The sequence below is a fragment of the Galleria mellonella genome, unplaced genomic scaffold (assembly GCF_026898425.1).
Source record: "Galleria mellonella isolate WM207_F2 unplaced genomic scaffold, CSIRO_AGI_GalMel_v1 utg87, whole genome shotgun sequence".
In the NCBI taxonomy this organism is placed as follows: Eukaryota; Metazoa; Arthropoda; class Insecta; order Lepidoptera; family Pyralidae; genus Galleria; species Galleria mellonella.
In genome coordinates, this window is record NW_026442166.1 from 3,235,162 (window position 1) to 3,251,681 (window position 16,520).

The 16,520-nt window shown below is 35.9% G+C and overlaps 2 protein-coding genes across 2 annotated transcripts in view; both read right to left on the reverse strand.

The window, feature by feature from the left end:
• Window positions 1-16,520, reverse strand: part of LOC113521041 (LHFPL tetraspan subfamily member 3 protein) — a 32,602-nt gene continuing 16,082 nt past the window's right edge. Inside the window, exons 2-4 of the mRNA XM_052902068.1 lie at window positions 7,995-8,093; window positions 7,388-7,534; window positions 1-569 (exon numbers count right to left, since the gene is read on the reverse strand). Of these exons, the coding sequence (XP_052758028.1) occupies window positions 376-569; window positions 7,388-7,534; window positions 7,995-8,093 (440 nt within the window). The 3' untranslated portion in view covers window positions 1-375. The remainder of the gene's footprint in view (window positions 570-7,387; window positions 7,535-7,994; window positions 8,094-16,520) is intronic.
• LOC113512743 (tektin-4-like) lies at window positions 11,681-13,470 on the reverse strand. The gene is made up of 2 exons (XM_052902071.1): window positions 11,976-13,470; window positions 11,681-11,800 (listed from the first exon to the last, which is right to left on the reverse strand). Exons 1-2 carry the CDS (start codon window positions 13,401-13,403, stop codon window positions 11,699-11,701), a joined length of 1,530 nt encoding a protein of 509 aa, XP_052758031.1. The 5' UTR covers window positions 13,404-13,470; the 3' UTR covers window positions 11,681-11,698.

Sequence of the window (16,520 nt, forward strand, 5' to 3'; positions counted from 1 at the left end):
TTATCTTTAATTACCATTTAATTAAAAACATATAAAAATAAAAGACAATTACAAAATTACCTACTCGTGTATCGAATTCTTCGTTGTTTTATCGCACATTATTCTGTTAAATTTATGTACTTATCTTATTATTAACTATTATAAAGTAATTTCGAAATACTTATGTTAAAATTATACATATATATACACAATTATAACTAACGTAATATCTTACATCAATTGCTTAAATTAAATTCAGGTTTGTTGTATTAATTAAACTTACAAATAACGCAATAAAATAGTCTTCATAGAGCGAATTTAAATTTGGAAAAGAGCCATCTATTGGCTGATGGCGGTACTACTTAACAAATGTAACCTCGTAATATTTGTTGTATTTTATAGTTGATAATTATGCATTGTATTAGCATAAATGCCGTGTTTCGACCTCGCCGTTCTTCCAGAATAATGTGAATAGGTGTCCATATCCATTGGGGCATGTGGATGCATAATGAGTACTGGCTGAAGCGCGAGGGACTTCCGCGATCCGGAGACAGATGTCGCGTCGGTCACATAAGCGTTGTTCACTTCGCCTGGAATGGAGAAAGAATGTTAATTAGTAAATTATGTATGCGTAGACATGTAATTTAATAGTTACTAAAGTTACCAAACTCATTAGTTGGCTGGTAAGTAAATATTTTTCACATTATACAGTCTAGTGGCGTCCGTAGATAGTGTTCATACCTTCACAAGTTCTTAATTCAAATATTTTTAATGGGTAACGATGGAACAGTAACTTCGACTGCGCTATCGGTATACGCTGGCGGGACACCAGTGAGGGATGATAGGTGACGATGAAAGCAGATCAGTTGGCCCATCATGATGAATACATGTGGAATTCAGCACAATAGTTTCCAGGGTGACCCCGTGGGGGTTGACCTGGCAGGGTATATTGCTAGCAATGGGACTGGTAGTTCACATTCTCATCCATTAAAAATATTTACTGAACGCTAGAAGTGTAACTTTTTTTTTACAACACAGGGGGCAAACGAGCATGCGGCTCACCTAATGGTAAGTGATTACCGCCGCCCATGATCACCCACAACACCAGCGGCATTGCAGGTGTGCTGCCGGCCTTTTAAAAAGGAATATACTCTTTTCTTGAAGGCTATATTGTCGTATCGGTTCGGAAATACTGCTGCTGGAATTTGATTCCAAAGAAAGGTTGTGCGTGCAAGAAAGTGCCTTGAAAAACGCACGGTGGAGGACCGCCACTCGTCCAGAGTTTGGGCTTTGCGTGATTGCTTAAAAATGCAATGACGCACAGTTCTCTCGGACACAAGATACACCGTTTACCTACTGACAACTCGCGGAATCGAACCGGTAAGTATGTCATGTGTCCGTTAGCATATTTATGAGATGACTGCTTTACTGATTCTCGTTAGGGTTGTGCCTCAAATCAATCTGAGTTTAACTTGACTTTGATTAACTGGTAGAGAATGTTACTAGCATTGAGTCCGCCTTTTGTTCATTATGGTCAATAAAGTTAATTAAATAAATAAATCCTTTCCAAATATTGTTAAATGTCTTTTATACGTAAGTTCGTCTGTGTGGATCGGAATATATTCACTGACTGAAATAAAAAATAACCTGTCCTGCTCTATCTCATATGATAATAGATTTCATAGTGATTGTTTAAGTTGTTAAGACGTTAAGGGATAACAAACATACTCACTTTTCTAATATTAATAAGGAGGGGAGAAAGGGATTGTTAATAATGGAGACTGAGAATCTCATTGCTAGCAATGTACCCAACCAGGTCGACCTCCTCGCGGTTCTCCCTGAAAACTATCATGGTTAATTCCTGATGAATTCATCATGATGGGCTAACTGGTCTGTTTTCATTCTCATCGATCACCCTTCACTGGTGCTCCGCCAGCGTATCCCGTTAGCGCAGGCGGGGCTACCATACCATTTTCACCCATAAAAAAAAATATTAGTAAGGATATGAAAGTGACTTTGTTCGTTTGTTACTACAAAGCGGCTTAACGATTCAACCATTTCTTATGAAATTTGATATACATTTAGTATTTTGGATGGATAGGGACATAGATTATTTTATATTTCGATCATGTGGCAAAAGTCGCGTGTAAAAATTGGTAAATAAATATATATTTTTTTAAATCGTCTTTTTTTTTGTTAATTATCTCTCATAGCCTATATACCTATCATATGGACTTAGTAAGTTCACATATAAATATTCCTACAAATACAAACAAATAAATATCATTTCAAAAAGATAGAAGATGCTCTTTAAGTATATTTTTAAAAATATTTATTACATCTCCCATATTTAGAACTAACAAAATTTTTCATCGTGCCTCCCACCAAATTGTTTATAATTACTCCTCTCCATCCAAAGGTTGCCTGCAAGAGATCGCTCTTAGCGATAAGGTCGCCCATTGTTTTCTCATTGTGATTATTTCTTGTAATTATTTATATTTATAATAAGTTTACTATTGTAATCTTTTGGAGGAAACAATAAAGAGTGTCTATCTATCTATCTATCTATATTTAGGGACTGAATCTCACGGATAGGCATAGGAAGAGAATTCCACAATGTAGCAACATGGATGGTAAAGGATCCGCTATAGCGCATGGAAGAGTGAGAGGGGATTTTAAGGATAAGAAACTGCGTCGAACGCCATGGGGAACAAGGAAATCAAATCGTTCACGATGATAGAAGAAAGGAGAAGAATAGTTATAAACCCTTCTTCTCCGTCCGGAACGGAATATAAAAGCTATATTACGAGTATATAAAAAACTGAACGCCTTCGTGTTTGGAAGGCATGAGTTGAAAGACAAATTATATTGAATAGAACAAAAAAAAATCGGCAGAGAGATTTTTTTTTATACAACTTAGAATGGCAAACAAGCTGACGGCCCACCTGATGGAAAGTGGTAACCAGCGCCTATAGACATGAGCAGTACCATGGACATAACAGAGTATACTGTTTCGCCCATGATACCCCCCATGCGTTGCCATTCCTGAGGACTCAGGTGTTATTCCTCTGTGCCCAGTAAATTCAAGATAAATAACTGTGTGACAGCCCTATTATTCTCGGTATTCACAATCGACAGATACGATTTAAATTCTCGTGTAAATTGCATTGCAATCATCAGCACTCACTGATCAGGCTGAAGAGAGATCGCTCGTTAAAGAAACATTCCTTTAAAACAGGGGTTCCCAAACTTATTTTGTCTACTGCTCACTTTGAGAATAAGTTATTTTTTAGCGCCCCCATTTTTTCACCTACTTAAAAATCATTATTATTTTAAATTACAAATCACCCCCCAAGCCTCTACACAACGCTCCCATTTTTTGTCTGAGTCTCTTACCGCCCCCCTTTAGGACTGCAGCGCCCACAAGGGGGCGTTATCGTCCACTTTGGGAAAGCCTGCTTTTTTTATATACAACTTAGAATGGCAAGCAAGCTGACGGCCCACCTGATGGAAACTAGTAACCGTTGTCTATAGACAGACATGAGCAGTACCATGGACATAACAGAGTATACTGTTTCGCCCATGATACCCCCCATGCGTTGCCATTCCTGAGGACTCAGGTGTTATTCCTCTGTACCCAGTAAATTCACTGCCATATCCCACCCTTCAAACCGAAACACAGCCATGCAAACACAACTGCTTCACGGTAGAAACACGAATGGGACAGAGGTACCCAAGCAATCGACTTTTGTACAAAGTCAATAATATAATAAGATAATTAAAATAATCAATCACGAAGGGAACTTAATGAATGAATGAGTATACTTTATTCGCATTATACAATATAGGAAATAAGCAAGACAATTAATAAATGTAACGATACAGTATTATGGTCGAGGGATAGACAGCAGTGTCACACTTAAAACGTCACCAAAGCTTAACTGCGGTTGCCAACCCGCCTGACAATTTATTTAATTATTCATTAGTACAAATATGTGTACATGGCGGACTTAATATTAAAAGCATTCTCTCCCAGTCAACCATAGGGAAGTGTCAGAATACTCGAATGCGGTACTAGTAATTATTGATATACATACATACTAAAATTACATATATAAACGAATAAATATATATGAATAACAAATATACTTACACATATATGACATATACTATACTATATTATACACGAAATTGAGAATAATATAAAGTACGTACTGCTCGGATAAAGTAAAAAAGTGAGCGTGAACGCTTTTTTTGAAAGACGGTTTAGTCGGTAGTCTCTTAATGACATCAGGAAGCGCGTTCCAGAGTCGTGAAGAATGTAGGAGAAAAGAGTTTGAAGCGTAACCAGTACGTAACAATCGTGGCAACTACTAGCAAAGCCATCCGTATGGGGGAGACCTATGTCCTGCAGTGGACAGTTAATGGCTATAATGATGATGATGATTGATCAATTGAAATATTAGCTGTTATATAGAAAACACAAGAATTTTTAAAGTTTTGTCTGTCAGTTTTGTCAGTCAGAGACTACAGCATGGGGTTCTTCAAAAGGGGGGGTAAAGAGGTTTCTTCAGGGTCGGCAACGCGCGCGTAATACCTCTGGTATTGCAGGCGTTCATAGGCTGCGGTAATCGCTTACCATCAGGTGGGCCGTATGCTTGTTTGCCACCTCAGTGGTATAAAAAAAAGTTTGTACGTTTATTCCCGCATCGCGTAAAAACTACTGTACCAAATTTGATTAGGTTTTTACAGTTGTATTCCTAAAGTTTTGACTTAAAATCTGATTTACGTTACTATCTTGACACGCCTCCTAGAAGTGATTTATTTTCCTACATTTGAAATTTATGCGTACGAAATAACGAACAAAAACTTAGTGTAATATATAAAAAATAGAGGGGAAGGGATCGTTAATAATGGGATCTAACAGTCCCTTTACTAACAATATACCCTATCAGGTCGACCTCCACGCGGTTCCCCCTGGAAACCGTCTTGGTTAATTCTTGTGAAATTCGTCACGATGGGCTAACTGACCTGTTTTCACCCTCACCTATCATCTATCACTGGTGCCCCGCCAACGTATACCATAAGCGAAGACGGGGTAACTATATAAAAAAAATGATATAAAAATAGAACTTTGCTACATGCAAAGTTCTAAAAAGTTTCTCTTGTTCGTGAACACGTTTCTAGAGAGATACTCTATCTAGATATTGTTGATCTATGTTTGTTAGTATTTGTTTTAGTTGTAATCGATTTTAAATAAGCGTACGCAATTAACTTTCTATGTTCATTATGATCGAAATGAACGTTCGCTTTTGTCCTCAACCAGCGTGTCGTATGATACAGTCGTTCCGCCATCGGAACTGGACTGGAAAATATGTTATAAAATATATACCATATATATGTATATATGTCATGCTATGTGATAATCCTGACGTCGCCTGCGTACGGTATTTGGTGACGTCACACTATATTCATTCCTTTTTCTCAATTTGTACTAGACTAATGTATAAATTAAGAATGATTTGCTTGGGTACCTTTGTCACATTCGTGTTTCAACCGTGACGCAGTTGTGTTTACATGGCTGTGTTTCGGCTTGAAGGGTGAAATATGGCGTGAATTTACTGGGTACAGAGGAATAACACCTGAGTCCTCAGGAATAGCAACGAATGGGGGGTATCATGGGCGAATCAGTATACTCTGTTATGTGCATAGTACTGTTCATGTATATAGGCGACAGTTACCACTTTCCATCAGGTGGGCCGTCAGCTTGTTTGGCACTCTAGATTGCATAAAAGACATGGGTAATATCCATATATTGGGTTTCTCTGAACATTTATAGCGAAAAAGGTCATTACCCATACCGATATCGCCTATACCAATCGGATGTCTGTATTAAATACGATTAGGTGCTTCAATTCGATATTATATATTGGATAACCGATACTTAATATATCTGTTGGGCCAATATATATATATATATATATATATATATATATATATATATATATATATTGGCCCAGTAACAGTATATATATATATTCTAATGGAAATATATGGATATTGGTATACTCGTATATATTACCCACCCTTACAATAAAATTAATTTGTCTATATCTTTCCTTGTCAAAATAAAACACTGATTAAAAATATACTATAATAACAACTTCTATAAAGGATTAATCGTTTGACGATCTCCGCGGTGCAGCGGCGAGAATGTTGCTTTGCATAAATGAGGTCCCGAGTTCGATTCCCGTTCGGACTAATTTAGGAAATGAGCTTTTCAGAATTATCTCGGGTCTGATTGTTCTGGGCCGTGCCCGCAGATGTTTGTCGCATGGTTCCTCATATCACAAGATGTCCTGGCTTGAGGAGCAGGCGATTGGTGTAATTTTATGGTGTTTATTACAAAGATATTGAATTCAGACCTTATCCTATTTTTATTATTAAGGATTATCCAACAATTCCATAATTTAACTAGAATCCACTTTAATTCTGCCAAAGCTAGTTATTTTGGATTCAAATACAACATATTCATTCGAATAAAAAAAAAGAATGTTCCAAATCGGTTTATAACTGACTCCATTCCATTCTCAACAATTAAAAAACAATATCATATAATTAATTCATCGACTCGATAGATGGCGTTAAAGGGAGGGGCCCTTTATCTAAAAAGCTTGTTTTTTTTCGTTTTGCCTGTTCTGGCATCCTATTATTACATCAATGATTGGAAGATCATTTCAATTTAATTATAGCGCATCTCTTTACGCAGGCAGTGCAGTTAGACCGCATCGTACGGCTGTGGTTTGGTTGCGTCGGTGTCAACGTAATTGGGTTGGAAACGCCGCGCGTTTATGATAGCCTGGTACCTCATACAATATATTAGTATGATAGTAATAGTGGAAGATGTAATTCTTATTTTTTTTTTATATAACATAGGTGTTACTGGAGCATACGGCCCGTCTGATGGTAAGCGGTCACCGCGGTCCTTGACCTTTGTAATACCAGATGCATCTTGTGACATAAAGGTCATGTGTCATCATCACCTAATAGATGTCCAAGGGAGAAAAGGGATTACCTTACTAAGATTCCATTTAAGACTACATGCTGTGGTTGCCTCTAAATGTAAGAACAGTTAGACCTAATCCACTAGTTCCTTATATTGAAATGCTTCGTTCGTCGTCTTATGTTGGTGATCCTATAAATAAATAAATAAATAAAAAAAAAACTGGTGTTGCCATAATTGAAGTCAGTTTTTTGTTGTTGTTGGATCATAATCATAAATTATTCAATCTAAGTTTCTTTCGGAAAAATCTTCACTTTCATTATTAGGAAGGATGCTTATGTTTCCGATTTCACCCTTTCTGTATATATATATATATATATATATATGTATAGATTATTTATTTACCTTTGTACAAAGAAGGTGGTGGATAGCCACTATCGGGCTGCAGCCTCACGTGTCTAGTGGCCAAGATGAATGCAAGGGCAGCCAGCACGATACCGTCGAGGCACCCTATTACAGCCAACAGATACGCCCAGCGGATGTGACAACGACCTGGAAAACACGTAGTATATAATGTATTTGTGGACACTGGATAAATACTTTTTCCTTTTTTTTTAACCACAAAGGTGGCAAACAAGCATACAGGCCTAAAACACACACACATGCGAACGTAAATGCAACGCACACTTGCACACACGAGGTGATGTTTCGTTACCTTGCATCCTTAGATCTTAATATATTATAATTGGAACCAATTATACAGAAGTCATCCTTCCTTTCCCGTAGGTGTTGTAAGAATCGACTAAGAGAGGGCGAGGGATGGGCAGCAGCGTCTTTTTTAAAACATCACCAAAGCCTAACTGCGATTGTTAATCCGCCTGGCAAAACCCCCCAAGAGGGAAGCTTATGTTCAGCAGTGGACGGTTAAGGGCTGATATGGTGATGAATGATGATGATTCGATGGTAGAAGGGAAATAGCAAGTAGCAGTAGTTGCTTAAAAGAAAATCTTACCAATGTTGTATTGGTCAGCGGTCGGTCCACACGTCTCCTGGACGGAGGTTTCACTCCACGCAGCAGGGTACACCGCCACGCCAGCCACCATAGCCGCAGCTGTAACAATGAGATTTTAAGACATTTAGTATACTTTTTACTGGTGAACTACAGCAAGACACGTATGATAATTTTTTTTTTTTAAATCTCAATTTTTTTACTACTCACAAAGAATATTGTACAGTGTATAACTATTTAGGTTTGAACTTAAAATAATTAATCTTGTAAGAGTCTGCAGTCTGAACTAGGTCGAAACGTCTTTAAAATAAAATTACATATTAGTACACAAGTGTTTCTATACTGATTTCGGATACGAAACTCGAACAAGTGCAAGCAATCAACGTCATCAATGCAATTGATCATTGTAATTAAAATGCAATTGTTATTATATGAGTATTACGCATTGCGATTCGCAATCCACTGTTATTATTTCAATCTATCCACAGATGAAAGCCGAAGGGATTTCGATTCGATCTCTCCAATTTCAACAGCTGTTGCAATTGCTAGTTGCGTGGAACGGATCTGCTAATCACAACAGACGATCGGACGTAATCACACAGTGCTATAGGTAATTAGATAAAATTAAAAGTGACCGAGAAAGCTCTTGTTAACTTTAAGAGTGCTCATGCCGCAAACTAGACTATATATTTATTAAATTCTTGTAATTAATTTTTTTTTTGTATGTAGTACATATTGTCATGTAACTAACTCACTTTGAGGAAAACAATAAAGTTTTCATTTATTCCATCAATTAACAAATACAGTGAGGAATTGTGTAAGATTTTTTTTGTTGTGAAAATAGCATGCTAACTCTGTTTACATTGATGAGGTACCAAAGAGGGGTAATAGATACAAATAAAATGAAGTTTGGTCTTTCATAGTAAATAAAAGATTTCCAGGACGACTGCGTAAATGACAGCTTGGTAGAGTAAATTGCTAGCAATGATTCCTTATTCCTAGTCATGGCGCACCTGATGGAAAGTCACGATAGTTGCCTCTATAGGCGACTATTTATATTTATACACTAGCGGCCCGTCCCGGCTTCGCACGGGTGGATATTTTTACAACTTTTTACAAATTGAGAACAGTCTACCAGAGGGAGACTTTGTACAAAAGTCGTTAACTTGGGTCCTCTTCATGTATGTCCTATTCATGTTTCTACCGTGAAGCAGTTGTGTCTGCATGGTTGCGTTTCGTTTTGAAGGGTGGGATATGGCGTGAATTTACAGGGTACAAAGGAAAAACATCTGAGTCCTCAGGAATGGCAACGCATGGGGGGTATCATAGGCGAAACAGTATACTCTGTTATGTCCATGGTACTGCTCATGTCTATAGGCGACGGTTACCACTTTCCATCAGGTGGGCCGTCAGCTTGTTTGCCATTCTACGTTGTATAAAAAAAAAATCTTTTTGAAGTCAATTAAGAAAAAGATTTATATAAATCTCCTTCTGATAAAACCTTTGTGATATAAAAAATAAGAAATCAATTAGATCCGATGACACAACCTCAGTTAACTTTCCTTTACAACGGAACTAAAACCATTAACCGTTCGCTGGAGTGGAAATTATCCGTTTTCCCTTCGTTAATCCATAACTGAGAGAAACGAACGTTTGCAGGCTTTCTTGAGAGTACTGGCAGAGCGTGAATTTTACTTTCGATAATAAACTATGAAATTAAAGGTTTTTGCAGTTTTGTATAGAAAAAGATTGCAACATACCAGAGCAATGGTGAAGTATGAACAATACTTTTTAATTAACTTCATTGTATAACTGTATAGCTTATAACTTAGATTATATACATAGATAGAGTATCGAGTCTTAAAAAAGGATCAACTTTTTGTCAGCTAATTGTCAAATTAGCTGACTCGTTTTTTTAATAGTATTCTATCCAAGCTCTATAATTACTTTGTACAAAAGTCGATTGCTTGGGTACCTCTGTCCCATTTGTGTTTCAACCATGAAGCAGTTGTGTTTGCAACGCATGGGGGGTATCATGGGCGAAACAGTATACTCTGTTGTGTCCACGGTACTGCTCGTGTCTATAGGCGACGGTTACCACTTTCCATCAGGTGGGCCGTCAGCTTGTTTGCCATTCTAAGTTGTATAAAAAAAAACCTAGAGTTATCAATTCATAAAAAAATTCAGTAGCGAATTACATAATTTCAACGCTCAACGAAATTAGATACAATGACCCAATATTTTATAAGTGTGAATAAACAATACAGATTTCATTTTGGAGATAACTTTAGTAGATAACAGTTACGCATACATTTCACTCACTTTTGAACTGTGAGAAGTGATCATTACAATGGACAGAACAACAATCATTTTTATGTAACATACCTTGTTGAGTAATCAACGAAGAATTTTCATTTTCATTTGTATTATACATTAAGGTATCTATTAACATATTATGTATTTTCAGAGGCCTTTTGATATTTATAGAAAACAGCATATTTCTCATGACGAAAGACAATTTCACAATCGCAAATGCCAGATATTTACGTACGTTCCTTTATAGACTTAGTTGGATATCGACAGTGCAATCAGGTAGAAAAATTAAAACACTCCATGGTTTTAGCGTGACATACCTATATATGTATTTATCTAATACCAAATAAGCCACTGTTGAATATACCTATATTCAATTATCCCTCTATTGGAGGGTTTTGCCAGTAGCTGTCACGGTTGGCAGGCGGCTCGGCAACTGCAGTTAGGCCTTGGTGATGTTTCAAGATGGACACTGCTGCTCATGTCTTGAGAATTAAATTCCCTTAGTCGCCTCATACGGCACTCAGTGGAAAGGAAGGAGCGGTCTACTCTATGCTGGGACCATACGGCAAGTATCTATCTTACTTATATAATAAAATTGTAACTGAACGAAGTCTATATTGCACGTGGGAAATATTAAAAAAAAAAATTAAATGAGAAGTCACGATTAAACTAATAGACGCCAAAACAAAAATATATTCTTTATTGCACTTGTAAATTACATATAAAATAATGTATTTATAAATGTGAGCAAGGGTGGACTTATCTCTGACAGAGATCTCTTCCAGTCAACCCAGTACAGTGAGAAAGCATTTCGTTAGCGGGCAGCTGAAGTGCTACAACTATTAATACATGAACAAATATACAGTTAAATAAAATATTAAAATATATAATAAAATATTACATAAATACATACACTATAAATACATATAATACCTACCTGCTATTATAATAAATGTTAAAATAAATGAATATACTACATTCAAACAATAACTTTAAGAAATGTTCTCTGTCTATCTATATGTTTGTTTCTACATCACGTAAAAACTATTACACCAAATTGGACGCGGTTTTCACATCATGTTCCTGTTTTAGTACTGACTTAAAATCTAGTGTTTGTTTTATCTTGATACGTCATCTAAAATGATCTTTTTTATTATATTACTTATTTTTGATATCCACCCACGCACACGAAATAGCGTGCAAAAAGCTAGTATACAATACAATTAAAAATCTTAACACCATTGTTTTGCGGCTTACAATAAACTTTTTCTCATTACTGTGTATTTTTTAGAAAATTAAGCCTATTAGAAATAGAAACAACTACTAACATAGGTTTCACTTTAAATTTTATTCAAATACAAAATATTCCACATTATGCAACAAACCCTAATTTATCCAGCAGCAAATTCTTTAGGAGTAGGCATATGTGCGCGTACTCTGGCTAATCTATCCTGATCTATATTGAGACGTGAGTTTTTTTTTCGCCGGATTTGGCCCCGTGTGACTTCTTCTTGTTCCCAAAAACCAAATTAGTACTTCGGGGGCGGCATTTGGGGGACGCTTTTACTTTGAAGGGGATAAAATTGATTTACCTGAATAATTGTAAAATAAAATTTTTAAAAAACTTTTTATCCGGACAAACCTCGTATGCGCGTACAACTTGCTATCTTTCTCTAAATCACCTCTATACTTCATCAATTCGGATCTCACACTTTCTGCTTCCCTTATTTTATCACACAATGACTCGCTGGTTTCTTTAATAAACTTTGCTTCAGCTATCAAAGCGTACTGCGCTTCATCTCTACAATTTTCCACATTTGGTCTATCATAATTTCGAACATGTAGTCTAGTCATTACCAATTTGGCTCTCTCGTCGACTTTCCTTAATGCATCTTTGAGATAATCAATAAGATTTTCAACATCAGCTATTTTTTGTAAATTATCTTTTAAATTCTCTTCCAATTTCTCACAGAGTTCTTCCGTTGCCGAAACTGTTTCAGCTAAAGCATAGTTCGTTCTATCTGCTTGTAACTTCATATCCTGACTACCTTTTGCAATAATTGTTGACAAATCCTTACGCAAGTTTTCAGATTTTATCCTAACTTCATCACAGTTTCTTATACTTTCACTGCAAAAATGTTCCCAATACTCTAAAGTTGTAGCATTCTCTGGCCATCTAGCTACTCCTGGATGATAAAGTAACAAATTTGACTCTGGTGTTAAATTAAGATTTCGTTTGTCTGCTTTCAAACTAACCATTTTATCACTCCAGTCAAACTCAATACTGGTTTTAGCAGCTTTATTCATAATCATTTGTTCTTCAACTTTCGCGAGAGTGTTATTAAAAACTCTTCTTATTTCTCCAACTATTGACACTTCTTTAATCAGTTCCTGTTCAGCGTCATCTCTTACTAAATCAGGTTCATATCTGTTAGTTCGCAGCTCTAAACACTCTCTAGATATGGCTTCAGGCATATTTAAAATACGACAAGCTCCTTTAAGTCGCGTTCGATCTTCGTCTAAGGTGTTAATTTCATCAGTAATAGCTTTGATGGTTTCTTCTACTCGTTTCTTCCAATAAGAAAGATCTTTTACCCGTTTTTCTAATTTTTTATTACTATCGGCCTGTTTGTTATCTAAATTAATAAAAGCATTCGTAATATCTTTTCTACTATTGATATCGGTTGCTTTGGCCTTATCTGTAGCTATTGGGGTTAAGATATACTCATTATGTTTCCTCCATTCTCCAGTTGAATATCTAGTAATAGAATATTTGTCAACTACTGGTCTGACTCCGGTTGTGCCAGCTTGTGGTGTCCAGTCCAAGTGACCCGCAGCCCAGGGTCCTATAGGACCCATACCCAATATATCACCACTTGTACTGTCCGTTGGTTGTGGGAGATATTTTGGCGGTGCTCCAGCAGGATAGACTTTCTTCTCCGGTGGTTGTATCTGGCCAGGGACGTAAGACGAGGCATAAGGATTTTCTGAACCTCTAGACATTCCCGCCTCTAGGTATTCCGGAGGTTTTTCGACGACCTTTTCATAGTTTGGACAGACATTAGGACAAGTGAAATTAGAATTATTTGCTGCCATCTTAACGATAATTTATATAATTATTTATAATGTTAATCATAATATAAAAATAAATCTATAACATAACCTTCCTAGATGTCAAAATGACGAAAAAATGTCATATGGTCTGTATAAAAAAATATATATTATTGAAACTTTTTAAAGGAATTCAACCAGTTGCAACTTAAGCTCTAGATAAATGTTGTTATACACCTAGAATTGTTGGTATTCAACTATAAGTAATCAGTTATATTTATATATTACATGGTACAAAATATAGTAATAAAAGCCAATATGAAAGTATACAATAATTGTTTTATATATTTTACTAGGTCCCACTACTTCGTACGCATGGATTTCAAAAGTAGGAAAACCAAATAAACTACTTTTAAATGGCATATTAAAATAAGACGTACATCAGTTAAACCTTCAGGAACACAATTGTTAAAAGCACACTCAATATGGTGCAGTAATTTTTGCATGATGCTAAAACAAACATATAGACAAACAAAATTTCTAAAATCTATTATTTTGTTTAAAATAGTTCTCTATGACGTAAATTCTGAGGCGCTTAAAAGAAACAACATTGAAACCTTCAAAAAATCTCAGTCCCATTTACTAAATCTGTCTCAAGGAGATATACGGCTCACGAATCTAACAAATTATGTACTATAACAAGAAATAAACTCAATAGGCATACAACATTTGAATAGAAGTACATTCCCAGTTTATAAGATGCAATGGGAGATACAAACAAACGTTACTTCACATGAAAGGTCACATTTGTATTGTTAGGCGTTCGCTTACCGTGAGAGATTACTAAGGTCGTAACGCTAGTGTGGTGTGTTACATATAGAATCGTTTGAACGAATCTATTAAAACCCTATTTTGGATTATGGTCGAAATTGATTAAACCTATGTGTAATAAATTCCATGTTCCATGTGGTCCCGGCATAAAATAGGCCACCCCTTCCTTTCCTGTGGGTGTCATAAGAGGCGACTATAGGAATTTAATGGTAGAGGTATAAGCAGCAGCGTCTCTCTTAAAACATCTCTAAAAGCCTAACTGCGATTGCCAACCCGCCTGACAAGCGTGGCAACTACTAGAAAAACTCCCCTTACGGGGAAGGATTATGTTCAGCAGTGGACAGGTAAAGGCTGATATGATGACGATGATAATACTAAAAAAATATGGGTTATCTGAAAAATTTCTTCTTTTTTAAAATAGGATTATGAAATAGTCGAATCAAAATCGACTAAGCAGTTGTTCATGAGCGACGGTAATCACTTTCCATCAGGTGGAGCGTCTGCTCGGTTGCCTCCCTAACAATTAAAAAAAAAAAAAACTCATTTTTAGCAAACTCTCTTAATAAAGATGTTTGCATCGATTCCTTTGGGTTTACTCGAATAAAAACTTTTAAACAAAACTTTCCCACCACTACAATCAATGCTATTGTTCTTCAACTAACATTACTCGTTTTTGCATAGTGTAGCTGCCTCTAATTGCAAAGTTCCTATTTTCATACAACGGAATCTTAGTTTTTTAGTTCATTACATGTAAGATTTTATCACCAACTGTTGTTTGACCTGCATGCAAAGTACGTTGCTGGTTTTACTGTTAATTATAGCTTTTTTTATCATCAACATCATCATCATTATCTCAGCCATTATCTGTCCACTGCTGGACATAGGCTTCCCTCATAAACTGTCATAAGGAACGATCCTAAACCACCTGCATCCACCAACTCCCTGCAATGCATTTAAGGTTGTCACTCCATCTAGTGGAGAGGTTGTCATAAACTACGATTGCTCTTACGGGGCCCCCACTCGAGAACCTTTCTTCCCCATCGGTTGTCGGTTTTTCGAGTTATGTGACCAGCTCATTACAACTTCAGCTTGCTTATCTTTCGGGCTATGTCGGTTACTTTGTTACTATTTTTTTAATGGGTGAAAATGGAATGGAATTAATACACTGGTGAAACACCAGTGAGAGATGTTAGATGTGGATGAAAGGTATCATTTGTCTCATCGTGTCGAATTCAATAATAATTACGATGGTTTCCAGGGAAAACCGCATGGAGATCCCCCTATATAGGGTGTATTATGAACAATGGGGCTGTTAGACCCCATACCTGGCTTTCCCTTTCCCCTTGTACTAAATATTGTGAAGAAAACAATTTTATAAAGTGACTAGTGATCCCGCCTTGGCTTTGCACGGATAGATAGAAAGATAAATACATCTATTTTACAGTCTTTTTTTATTAGATGAAAATGGGATGGTAAGACCATTTGCGTTATCGTTATACAGGAAAGAGGATTCCGTAACTGATGATAGATGGGGATGAAAGATGCGAGGTGAATACTGAACTGATTTTGATAAAATTTCTATCAATCTTCTCTTAGATAAAAGAAGAATTTTTCAAATAGGTTTACAACTCACGGAGTTATGAAGTAACAAACATAAAGTAAATACATCCAAATTGAAAATCTTTTTAAGGTCGTTTGAAAAGATTTTTAGATAGATAAATACGTAATTTTTACTATTGTTCACTTTTACACATAGGTCAGTTAAATGTCAACTCAATTGCAAAACCCTCTTTGTACTTATATCTCTGTCACACCATCTTAGTTTTGTCTATAATCTTACAGTATGAAGCGCTGCAACAATATCTAACTTTACTAAGTACAGCTTTAAATATCTTTGTTTATTCATTGCATAACTAGCTCTTGAGATGAAACAAACCTATCATTCTTCTGAGAATAAAGCAACTCGAGTGAAAGGTAAAGTTTAAGTAATAACAACGTAAGGAAAGCGCTTTTTTTATACAAAAAGGATTTGAAACAGATGCTACACAAATTGTAAATAAACAGTATATTTACATAATGCGTATCTTGCTAATTCTTATTAAATACGGATCAAAAACTTGAAAAAGTTATTCGAATATACGCACATTGACGAATAACGAAATATTTCGTAAACAGATATTTGAGTAGAACTACATTACATCAAAAAATGAAAATTTATAAAATTGCTTATTACAAGTAGATTTTGATAAGCAAAAAACGCTAACTGTAATTATCACAAATTATAATTATAATATTTATAATTAATATAAGAGACTAAGAGGATAATGAACC

Bases quoted from the DNA above. Each gene is read 5' to 3' on its own strand.
- LOC113512743 (XM_052902071.1), bottom strand. From the start codon at position 13,403: ATGGCAGCAAATAATTCTAATTTCACTTGTCCTAATGTCTGTCCAAAC. The intron at 11,801-11,975 runs GATAGCAAGTTG...GTCACACGGGGC, and splicing joins ATAGAGGTGATTTAGAGAAA to CAAATCCGGCGAAAAAAAAA.